Source organism: Rutilus rutilus (genome assembly GCF_951802725.1).
Source record: "Rutilus rutilus genome assembly, chromosome: 15".
NCBI classification, from domain to species: Eukaryota; Metazoa; Chordata; class Actinopteri; order Cypriniformes; family Leuciscidae; genus Rutilus; species Rutilus rutilus.
Window position 1 is genome coordinate 22,976,622 of NC_140220.1, and position 12,733 is coordinate 22,989,354.

The 12,733-nt window shown below is 38.9% G+C and overlaps 2 protein-coding genes across 2 annotated transcripts; both read right to left on the minus strand.

Annotated features, from left to right (window-relative positions):
* Positions 1-1,782: 1,782 nt before the first annotated feature.
* Positions 1,783-6,915, minus strand: LOC311305237 (uncharacterized protein). The gene is made up of 5 exons (XM_084432816.1): positions 6,780-6,915; positions 6,573-6,613; positions 6,398-6,472; positions 4,088-4,274; positions 1,783-2,836 (listed from the first exon to the last, which is right to left on the minus strand). Exons 1-5 carry the CDS (start codon positions 6,844-6,846, stop codon positions 2,430-2,432), a joined length of 777 nt encoding a protein of 258 aa, XP_084288942.1. The 5' UTR covers positions 6,847-6,915; the 3' UTR covers positions 1,783-2,429.
* A 1,101-nt stretch (positions 6,916-8,016) lies between these two features.
* Positions 8,017-11,886, minus strand: caiap (CARD- and ANK-containing Inflammasome Adaptor Protein). The gene is made up of 2 exons (XM_084431431.1): positions 10,451-11,886; positions 8,017-8,876 (listed from the first exon to the last, which is right to left on the minus strand). Exons 1-2 carry the CDS (start codon positions 11,846-11,848, stop codon positions 8,025-8,027), a joined length of 2,250 nt encoding a protein of 749 aa, XP_084287557.1. The 5' UTR covers positions 11,849-11,886; the 3' UTR covers positions 8,017-8,024.
* Positions 11,887-12,733: the final 847 nt, after the last annotated feature.

Genomic DNA, 12,733 nt, shown 5'->3' on the forward strand with positions numbered 1-12,733 from the left:
CCTTCCTGGAAGAATCTGCCTTTTCCGTAAGTTGCTTGGCCTCACTCTCATATAGGCTACCCACTTCTCATGCTATTCATGATAAAGAATGTTAACTTTCTTGCTCTTTTCCCCCCAAACTGTTCCCTCTTCCCTCCAAACTGTTCCCTCTTCCCCCCAAACTGTTCCCTCTTCCCAAGTCCCTGTATGTGTAACTTGTCATTGCCAGTTTTCATTTGAGGAGCTACAGTTGCTGCATCAGCGGAAATTTGCTTTACCGTAATGAGCGAAAGCAAAAGTGGATCAAGTTCTGATTTAATCAGACATTTGAGTGAAGCAAAAAAAAAAACCATCAAATGGAAGTTTGTGATCATGTAGCGTACATGATGCGAAAGCCAGTAATTAAAAAATGTACCATAAATGTTGGAAAGGTTTGATGTTTACTTTGTTAGGGAATTTGGTGAAACATTTTCTACCCATTTTTGACACAACATTATCGTGGTGTAGCCTAGATTTACAACTGCAATTTGTTCAAAATTGACGTTAACTACAATGATAGAAACAGAAAAATATATTAAAATATTAAGGTAACACTTTATTTCAATGGTCACTTTTTTAACCATAAGTAACTTTGCAACTACATGTCAACTACCAGTCATTAGAGTATTAGTAGACTGTCTGCTTAATATCTGCTAACACTTTATTTTATTTCTCCCCAACAGACATTCTACTGACTATAAATAACTTTGCAACTACATGTCTACTTATTCTGCTAACCCTAACATCTAACAGTCTACTAATACTCTACTAATACTCTAATGAGAGTTAGTTGAGATGTAGTTCCAAAATTACTTATAGTTAGTAGAATTTCTAAAGTGGACCATCAAGTCCACTCAAGTGTAACGTTGATGAAAACTACTAAAATGACACTGCTTAATACATTTTCTTTATTTTGTGTTTATTTGAATGTTCCTACCTTGATGAAAAATGTTGAGGTTTTCCAAATACTATATGGTTTAGATTTATTCATATTTATTTACATTAAGTTAAATGTAAAAGCAACTATATATAATAAATCTTCTGAATTAAATGAGGCTGGTATAATAACCAAATTTCAATTGTTCAATATGCATGTCATGTCCAGTCATTGCAGGAAATGTGAAACTTATGCAAGCAAAGCCTTTTCCAAGACATTTTAATGTCATGCATGAGAAGACAGCTAAAAAATATTTTATTGTAAATTCCATGGAGGAAATATTTGCGTATTTGACAACTGACATCAGCGGTAGTTGCATCAGTTTCCTTACTTTACCTTACAAGTATGGGAAACCCTGTCTACTATGTAAGCAAATGTAGCCAAAGGTGCTAGAAGTCACACAATGACATTCTAAATGAGTAAGAGATCACCACTGTTGCTTAGTAACAATGGTCTGCTCTTGCTCAGTTTCCCAGAAGTGATGCCTGCTAAGCAGTTCTTGAGTTGATGCATGAGGGGTTTTGGGGTCGAATCGTGGGCCGCAGCGCAGCGCAAAGCCCTAGTTCTGTTACCAAACTGTTGGAAAAATGCTGTATTTTTTTGGTGTACGCAGATATCTTTCTCTGTATCTCTCTGACTCAGCATCCCTGTACATACTGAGGGTTTAATAGTCTCGCAATCGTTTTAATCAGGCCTGCTGTGGTTGGTGCATTATCAAACCTCTTATGACAGACTTCAAAATATGTCAGTCTGAAACTTTGGGGTTTGTAAAGCTATGGCAAATGTTCTCACATAAAGGCTGTTCAATGGCTCTGTGCACTTTCAAGTTCAACAAAAACATTTTTTTTATTGTGCACGGTTCTTGAGTTGACTTCATGGTGCTTTAATGATTAAGCATTACATTCTCAGTTCTTCAGATCAGTGTTTGTGTTCTGCATTCTTCAAAGCACCAGAACATGATCGATTTTGTAAAGAACGAGAATAAAATGTTCGCCATGCATCTTAAAAAGTGTCTCCTATGGCAGAGCTGTACAAAATCTTGCGGTTGAAATTGAAACCATATAGACACCGAAGGAGATGTACTCCTTAGATAAACTTCTGTAAAAAGTAAACAACCCTTCATACTTTTGTTTATGGCATTAAGCAATCACAAATTTCCCATTCAGAATTCTACTCTAACCACATCTCAACCATTTCCTTTTCTCTTCTTGAGACTCTAACACTGCTTAACACTTTCACAGCTGGAATAAACTAGGTTAAGACAAATATAAACACAGGTGATTTACAGCTTTCAGGTTTCATTTGAAAATGCTTTACTTTCAAGTTTCACTTTCATGCACCAAATCTGAAAATGTTTAAATGACATTATGAATATCAAATGTTAAACGTTGCCATGTATTTAACAGACAACAAAAAATGATATAAAAACTGCGAATGTTTCATCATCAAATGAGCGTGATGAAATTTCACTGAGCTAAATTTCCTCGTCAGAGGACGACGAGTAGCAGCCGAGTCCCAGTAAATGTTCAGTTTTTGTCTCAGCATTAGAAGGCCCCCGTGTTCCCTCTTTCGCTGCTGCCTGTGCTAGCGGGAGGCTGTGGAGGTTGGGCAGGCCGGAGAGCAACACTCGTGTCAGTGTACCGGTGTCCTGCCGCTGCCCGGCGAGAGCCACGCGTGAACCTGCCACTGCCACCGCGAGCCGGGCCCGATCAAAGCACAGCGGGAGGTCCTGGGCCGGGGGATCAAAGGCTTGGGTGGTAACAGGAGCTGACGGGGTGGGAAGCTCTTGTACATTAGTGAGAGATGTGTGGTTTCCTGCTGCCTCGGGGTTGGTGTCCTCATTAACATCCTCTTCTCCTCTGGCTCGGCACGGCTTTTTGGCTAAGAAAAAGAAGAGAATAATGACAACATTTACATTCAATTAAAATCTATATTCAAGTTAAGATTTTATTCTGACATTTACATGATCCACAGCTATTGGAAAATTCCTGTGTACATATAATCAGCATATTCCATGCACTAAGAAATGATTATTTCCCCCTGCCAGTCTTGTGGAAGTATTGGAGATGCTTTTTATTACAATCAATTTTAGTCATTTAATTAACTCTTTATCAATTTAGTTCTTGTTAATGTCCTTTCAACAGCACACAAGATTTTCACAAATAGCAAAATGTAGGTCATTACATTTATTTAAGTACTTACTGCTTATAAAAAAGCTAGTTTAAAAAACTCATCTTTAACACGCTTTTCACAGCTAGATTTTTCACAACCATCTATAACTGTTATCACCGAGAATGCCCTTTGTTATGAAATTATGTGTTTAATACATTCATTCCGATTTCTATAAACCATATTAGCTTAATCTGTATGGCAATCAGATGAATGTGTTCACAAAATCAGAATATTAGCATATTCTTGTTCATGTACATGCATCCATTAATATGAATAAGCTCAGTTTACACTAAATATAACATTAATTTCAGTGTTTTCTTGATGCATATTACTTAAAATGTGCATTATTTATTTCTCTTCAGCTATTTTTGTGCATGCTGATTTATTACACAGAAGATGTCAAACTAAAGATAAAATACCCCAAATTAGTCGAATTTATGCTAAAAATGCAGTTTAGTAAATGTTTTTTTATTTTTATAAAAAAATATCTGAGTATCTAAATATCTTAAACAAGATGGTGGCTACAAAGAGTACTGTTTTTAATGGAATATTACAGTTTTGGTACACACATTAGGCCAAATCGACAATATTTGTGTTGATAAATATAAAGATTGATATAATGCTGATTACCACAAAAATGTATTTCCTCTAGTTCCTTAAATAAATGTTTTGATGGAAAATGCCAATCCATCTATCTTCAGCAAGCAGATGCGCAAACTGCCACAAATTAAATTTAACATTCACAGTCACATCCTGAAGGCTCAACACTGTCATTTTCAAATAGCGTGGGAATTAAAGATCGGATTTATATTTGTTTTGTGGAGACACATTTATGAGGCCAAGTGCAAATGAAACCGGATGAAATCAGATAGCTATCTGATCAGTAAAAACCCAGTAAGTTTGAATGTTGAAATAAGTGAACTGTTTCACAAGGCTAGTAATTTGAAAGCATGAACTGACAGGTGTGTTGATGGCTTGGCTCCTGCCTCCTCTTGGTGTATGCTCGAGGTTCCCAAGGCTTGTGTTTGCAGGAAGGGTCAAGGGAGCGCAGTTTCTTCAGGTAGCGCTTGTATTCTCTCTCGAGTTCTTCAATATGCAGACGGAACTCGTCTATCTTCCTCTCTGGGTAGTGAGATAACTGCGACTGCTGCAAAACACAAGTGCAAAGATGTTGACTTCCAGGCTTTTCAGATCGCAACTGTTATCAACAGTTTGTTTTCAACAAATCAAAAGATCATATTCTTACTAAACCAAATGTGAGACTCTTGTGATAAAACAGACCATATCTTTATCTCTTTGGTTAGTACATGACATCCAAAGTTTGTGCACCCAGCAAGCAATAGCCATCATTTCACCATCTTGGTTAACTATAGACCAGATATAGTCCGGCTATTAGTAACCCACATCTAGCCAAAATAACGTTGAATTTGCTTAAATGTCGGTTTTGCCAAAATAACTTGCAAGATGTATGATATTCAGTCATGTAAGAAAAGTCTACAGTAATTACAAGGTGTTTGGTTTCATTTCTTTGACATTTTCTATGGTTTTTCTATGGTCTATAGATTTTCACAGATAGCCCAAATTTTGCCTTGTTTTAGCCTGGACGTCAGGGCTGTGTTTGGGCGGCTATTAGACATCTTTTAAACGCAAAATTGCTTCCTGAGCAAGATCAGTATCAAAAACTGAGGTTGTCAGTCCCTGTCACTCTCATTTTGCAGATTTTTGACTAGTAATGCTCAATTCCAAATCAATCAATCTATCTAGACCTAGATCAATCTTGAACAGTTTGTTACAGGATGTTTTCTAAAGTGACAGGAAAGAAAAGGGCTCTTATCTCAATGTGGGCATCTAACCCCCAAGAAGTCATGTGACCCCGAGACAGCAAATAAGGAAAAGACACAAGACTAGAAGATGAATATGAAAGTCCACTGACAGAAAATCATGAGACATTAGAGCAGGGGGAAATAGTTGAGCCCTCAGGGAAAGAGGAGACCAGGGGTACTACTCAATATCCCTCCTCGTCTCCTCTCTCCTCCATCCTATGACCCGGAAACCGATCGAGCTCAGCCATCTTGAAGAACATCTCAATTCTCTAATTGCACCGTGAGGAGTCGAGGAGTGAGGAGGCTTCCTGAGGAGTCATGAGCGAGGATACACAGGTGTATCCTATGCGGAAGAGTTTTATCAACTAAACGTGACACACGTATAGATTCTCCTCCCCCTTCACATCTCTCAAAAATAATGGTTTATATAAACCACACATCTCACATATTTCAACAGGGTATCTTGCCTTATTAATATTTATTATGAATTTCTTAAATAAACAAACTTCAACAACATAAGGGCAGATCCTTTGAGCGCAGTTGATGACGCTGTGAAGTGACGCTCGAGTGATCAAGTATTCCAATGTATAAAAAAAGCTTTCATTCGATTTCTCTGTCCTCCTTTTCTTTCCTTGCAGCCTTCCCTCGTATCCTACAGGGGGTGGAGCTGAGACGCGAGGAAAGGAAGCGAGGAAATTTAATTAATTATTTAATTATTGCTATTAATGTAAAGCACATTCTGTACGTTACAGTTGTTGAAAGTTGCAATGCTACCTCTGAAATACTTGCTACACAATTTAATAATATATATAAACGGTACACCTGTTCTATTGCTTTAATGCAAAAATCTAATCAGCCAATCACATGGCAGCAACTCACTGCATTTAGGCATGTAGACATGGTCAAATCTCAACTGCGTGATGCAGTCATGAATGCCATCAGGAATGTTTCCGGCACCTTGTTGAACCTATGCCACGTAGGCATAGTTCTGAACACAGTGTGTTGTGTGTTCAGAGATGCTCTTCTGCAGACCTCGGTTGTAACCATTCTCCTCTGACCTCTGACGTCAACAAGGTATTTTCACCCACAGAACTGCTGCTCACTGGATAGTTTCTCTTTTACGGGCCATTCTCTGTAAACCCTAGAGATGGTTGTGTGTGAAAACCCCAGCAGATCAGCAGTTTCTGAAAACCCAGACCAGCCCATCTGGCACCAGCAACCAAGTCACTTTAAATCATCTTTCTTCACCATTCTGATCACCATGACCATAAATGCATTGAGTTGCTGATTAGACATTTTCGTTAACAAGCAGTTGAACAGGGGAACCTAATAAAGTGGCCTGGCTGTGTGTGTTTTAGTTAGCGTCCGATATAACGTATTATTCGCCGATAGATGGTAGCACTATCTTGCTACTTTTCACGTGTTGAGAGTATGATCAGTAACCTACCTGCAGATAGTACTCTATCTCCTTCTTAATGCTCGGCATCCACTTCGTCACTGCTGCCACTGAATTTAACGTTGCCTGCATGACAAAAGGTCCATCAAAAAGGTAAGGTTGTCATTTATGCTAGCGGGCTCATTGAAATTATAAGTTATGCATTACAACGAAATAAATTTCTCACAAGCTTTGGCCGTGACACGTTGACATCTTTAATGCGACCCTCTGGAAATAAAAACACAGATAAGTTACATTATGCAGCACACTGACAATGTGCTAACGAATGTGAGAACACAGAAGCTTACACGGACATTTATGGCGATGGCATTTTCCATCGTTTTACATTAGGGTGAATTCACTTGGTTAAATAAACCATGAATGCGTCTCATACCTTCTCTCTCTTTCTGGAGCCACAGTCGATTCAGTCTTCCAAACTGCTTCTCTTCGTTTCTTGCCATTCCTGCAGCATTTCCGTCAACACGGAGTCACGTGACAAGAGTGGACAGACGGTCACATGACTTGTGACCGTGGTTTCAAACTACGTCAATCCTTTAATCCCACATGTAAAAAAGTATTATGTTTACATCAGTTGTCGTCACAAGAACCGTTTGAGTAACTATAAACTACGTTTTGAGTCAAACGTCTAAATAGACAAACGTGTGTTTTCTCTGTGAGTGGCTTTTGGGTGGTTTCAACAAAACCATCTTAAAGTTTTGGGGATTATTTTTTTCTAGGCATTAATAGGATTAATGTTCAGTAGCTTTTTGTAGGCAAGATTTTAATCTTTTAATTTTAGTTACAGAAATTGACTTCGAAAATAGATATACCCGGATAAATATACATTAGAGTGAAAAGTGTGACAACTAGCTAGCTAGCCCATATTTAGATTAGCGTTTCCACAGTATTGTGCGTCATATAGGCTAACCTAAAAAAAAAGTGTTTTTTTTTTTATTATTATTTTTACCATATAGCCTACTGTAGGTGTTTTTACATGTGAAGGTTCCCAAATGCATGATTTGAGTGACACCTATTGATGAAACTGTGGATTGCTTTATCATGCAACATTAAAGTCATCATGAAATCAAAATGGACACTTCTTGTTTTTATGGAATATTGCAGTGTAAATTAAAAAGAATATTTATCCATGCACATCATTATTATTTTTTAATGCACTTGCCCTCGTAATCTTTAATCAAAATAACTCCCTCCCTCTTGTATCTCTTCTTTTCTCTGATGACGTGTTTACTGACATGAGAGCGGGACAACCTGTCACTCACATGACATCACAGCAATAGCAAACCACAACCACTCAATTCCCGATAGACAAAATCAAATAAAAATAAAAATTCTTGTTCAAGATGCCATTTCACTTGGAACATCACATCAAAATAGGGAAGACGAATATTTCATGCTGACTTTAAGCGTTAGATAATATTAGTATAAGCCTACATTTAGCTAATTATGACAGTCTCTGTTGTACGTTAAATGTTTGTAAAATGAGTCTGATGATGCAAAAAGAGTGAAAGCTGCTAGCAGGTTGGGGTGAAAGTCACTGATTCATAATGCAGCTTAGCAAACATTTCTGCCAAACGTATTTTATGAAGATACAGTTTTCTTCTTCTTCTTCTTCTTCTAATTATTTCACAAGGAACATCTTCTTCTTTAGCAGGGTAGTTATGTTCTGGTGAGCCGGTGTGTCCTCTAACACTGCCACCTGCAGGGCCGTTTTTTTTACTTTATTAGTTGCCTGAAGGTTGGCTCGTTCTCCATTTGTCCAGTTTATTAGTCTCTGTACTGTTTCCACATGCCCGTCACGGCAAGCGCAGTGCAGTGGTGTGTCTTTATTGTTATCCAGGGAGTTGATCTTGGCACCGTTCTCCAGCAGAAGGCCCACCAGCGGCTCATGGCCATGTTCTGCCGCTAAATGCAAAGGAGTCCTTCTCCACACGTTCTTATCATCCACATTCATGTTCTTACCAGATGCGAGAAGAACGCCAGCTGCTCTTTCCTTCCCGCTTCGAGCTGCGTAATGCAGTGGAGAGCAGCCATCCATGTCCTTAGCTCCGACTTTGGCTTTACCGGCCAGCAGCGCCGAAACCGCCTTGGTCTGTCCCTGCATGGCAGCCAGGTGCAGTGGGGTCTTTTTCTCTTTTTCAGAGGCGTTGGGATCGGCCCCAGCAGCGAGCAGTAGCTGTATGACGCCCGCCTCCCCTTGTGCTGCTGCCCAATGCAGGGCTGTTCTCCCCTGTTTGTCTTTGACACAGAGGTCAGCCTTGGCCTCCAGCAGCTGGGCGACCACTTCAGAGTGACCGCTCTGGCTCGCAAGGTGCAGGGGAGTGAGTCCATCCTGGGTGAAAGAGTTAATCTGAGCCCCCACACGCAACAACAGCGCCATCAACGCTGGCTGGTTATGTAATGCACTTAGATGGAGAGGGGTCTGATCTTTAGGGCCACTGATGTTGGGGTCTGTGCCCTTATCCAACAATATCTGGATTAGAACAGAAGATTTCAGATTATTATACTTATAATGTACTTTAGTGACCCAAAGAGCAGCTTTGATTATTGCTGTAGATTATTACATTTCGGATTTCCAAGTTGTTCCAAACCTTTATGAGTTTCTTTCTTCTGTTGAACACAAGATAATATATTTTAAAAGAATGTTGGTAACCAGACAGTTGATGTTAGCCATTGACCTCCATGTTGTTGTTTTTTCCTACTATGGAAGTCAATGGCTACCGTCAACTGTCTGGTTACCAACATTCTTTTATGTTCAACAGAAGAAAGAAACTCATACAGCTTTGGAACAACTTGAGGGTGAGTAAGTGATGACAAAATTTTCAATTTTTGGGTGAACTATCCCTTTAAGGGATTAGTCTAATTCTCTACTTCCCCTGCAAGGGACCCAAAATATAAAGGCAGATAATGTGTGTGTGTGTGTGTGTGTGTGTGTGTGTCAGTGTGTGTGTGTGAATATCAATCTAAAAAAGAAAGAAATTATTTATTGATGTATTTATTTAAATACTTTAGATTTAGAGATTTTATTATTTAATGATTCCTTTCTTATTTTAAAACTAGGGCTGTCAGTAGAATAAAATAATCATAATTGGTGCTAGATTACATTGTAGTCAGTGACTACAGTGTAGTCCAAATTACATGACAAAAACAGTAAAGTTAGTAAGGTATAGATTACAAATTTTATTAAATTTCTTTTTGAATACTTTTTAGGTTACTTTTGACCTGATTCATTCATCACACTGATTTGAATAGGATAATATTGTACCATATTGATATGAATATATATATATATATATTACATTGGTCACACTTTAGGTTAGGTTCCAATTCTCACTATAATTAACCATGACTTTTGCCTCAAACTTCCAATTACTGCTTATTAATAGTGAGTAAGATAGTTGTTAAGTTTAGGTATTGCAACATAAGCAACATGTTAATAGTGAGAATTGGACCCTAAACTTAAGCGTTACCAGTACTGGTATTACTGGTCTGTGTGCGCAATTCAAACCTGGAAGACCTTCTGAATGTATAAGCAGTAGACTTTTATAGAAAGGCAAATTTAGAATATAACAATGAAGTGGAATCAATGAATAATTTACTTCCATTGTGAGCATAACATGTAATCAAGTAATCAATCAAAAAGTAACTGTAGTCCGATTAGGAGTATTTTAAAATGTAATATAATCTAATTACAAGTACTTGATTTTTAAAATCTATTTACATAATCCAGGTTACATGTAAATTACTAGCACTGATCATAATTAGTTTCTTGATTTCTGACCAGTCTTTAAAAAGCAGAATGAAATGATATACATATAAAATTAATATAAAACATTTAAGATTATAAATATTGCATTAAAATATTACATTTATAATAAATTAACTTTGACAGCCCTCTTTTTTGTCCTCTCAATGGCATCCCCTTGTGGACTCCAAGTTGAAAACCCCTGATAACGCATATATGTATGTATGTGTGTGTGTGTGTGTGTGTGTATTTTTTTTTTAATAAAATGAATTAAAATTTAATTTAAAGGCTAAGCCATTTACCTGTGCTATTTGCATACTGCCACTTTGGATGGCCAGGTGAAGAGCAGAGATCTGGTTTGGCAGTCTCTCATCCAGTCTGGCCTTTTTTGAGACCAGCACTTTGAAGGCCTCCGCATTCCCCAGCTCCGCGGCCAGAAGCACAGGTGTGTATCCAAGCTCATTAAAACTATTAACATCTGCACCATGATCAATGAGCGCAGCCACGACCCCGTCCAAGTTCCTCCGTACCGCTTTAAAAAGAGCCGAGTTCATCTCATTCTGAGACATGGACATCTGGACATACCGCAAAAACAGAGACAACAGAGACTTTCTGTTCAGCTCAAAGGCAGCATCCACGATCACAGAGTCCACTTGGGCTCCGGCCTTCAACAGCACAGCGGCGGTTTTCTCATTTCCGTGGCGAACGGCGTGATAGAGAGCCGTCTTCCTTTGACCATCTCGGGTATCTACTAAAGCGCCGTTTCTCAGAAGAACCTCTGCCAGTTTTGCCTCATCCTCAATGGCCGCCATGTGCAGAACTGTTGTCTGATTCTTGAGGCTTTTCTTCTCTTCGAGCACTAGAGCTTTGACCGTACTCTCATGTTGATTTTGAGCAGCCAGATGCAAAGGTGTCTTTGACGTGTGGTCGGTAGCATGGATGTCGGCCCCGGCCTTCACAAGGGCCAGAGCAACAGCAGTATGGCCCCGTCCTGAAGCTCTGTGCAGGGCAGTACGGCCCTCCGAGTCCTTTAAGTTCAGTTTCGCCCCCTGTCTGAGCAGAAAGTACACAACGGCCTCCTTGCCATATTCAGCAGCGAGATGTAGCAGAGTGTCAGAGGACGAGCGAGAACTATTGACATCCAAACCTTTGATAAGCTCCTGGAGGAGGTGGAGATCACCTGAGGATATGGCTCTGAGGATGGCATCATGATCTTCTTCAGATTTGGGGATTTGTTTTTGTTCTATTGAAGACGTAGCCTTGTTCCGTATAGACTTCGGCTGGATTCTTTCAGGATTAAGTTCCTTGTTTGATTTTGAGGATTTGACAAGACCTTGTTTGTCTTTCTCCAGCAGATATCCAATCAGCTGTCTCCGTGCATCTTTAATGCCCTCATTAACCCCACCCACGTAAGTTCTCATGTGCTGGTAAAGGTCAGGCTCCGCTCTTTTCAGACAAGGGTAGAAGAAGATTCGGCAAGCACGTTCTCCTCTCGCGATCAAGACATTTAACATCCTGGAGTTTTTTTCCTCTTGCACAGTGATGCTGGACATCATAGCTCGGCTGTCGGGTTGAAGAACTCCGTTTGCAATGAGGAGATCCAGCAGATCCTCTGTATTTGAAATGCCACTGACCAGCTCGCTTTTCTTCATGCGAATGACTTCGATCGCATAGGGATTGGTAAAGCTGGTTGAACCCATGTCAGCCTCTTGATGGTTCAGCGCTCTGAAGGAAAGCAGTGAGCTTCTGTAAACTGAAACGTGTGGACATGACAAAGCAGTCTTGTGCCTGAAAGAACCTGATTTTCTACGTCTTTATCACTGAGAGAAAAAAAAATTGTCTCTTAGCAACAATACGAAAGTAAACAATAGTAAAAATCTGCATTAGGTTTTGTAATTTTCTGAAGTAAAGTGTTAATATAACTATGAAGTAAAAAAAGGCACATTTGTAACCTATTTTGATCACATTTTACCATTTCTGATTAAGTGCACATGGTCTAGTTCTCTATAACAAGAAACCTGCGCGTGGATACTGTAACCATGACATGAACTGTCTTTTGTATTTGAGTTTACAACAGTGCCCTTGCAGTTTGATCTTGAATCAGATATTACCCTTAAAAGAAGAGTGCTTAGTTGTTTTTAATGTGCACTTGTAGTTTACTTCAAATTAATGAAATAAAGGCCACTTAAAGAGAGTACATTTTCACACTTAAAGGGACAGATCACCTAAAAAAGAAAATTCTGTCATCATTTTCTCACCCTCATGTTGTTCCAAACCTGTATGAGTTTCTTGCTCCCGTTGAACATAAAAGACGATATTTTGGAGAATGCTGATGGAGAAACAGTTGATGGACCCCATTGACTTTCAATAGTATGAGAAAATAAAACATTATGGAAAGTCAATGGGGTCCACCAAATGTTTCGTTACACACATTCTTCAAAATATCTTTTTATGTTCAACAGGACAAAGAAACTCATACAGGTTTGGAACAACATGAGGGTGAGAAAAATTATGACATTTCATTTTTGGGTGAACTATCCCTTTAAGTTCACTTTTTAATTTTTGTTTTAATAACATTTTGTCAC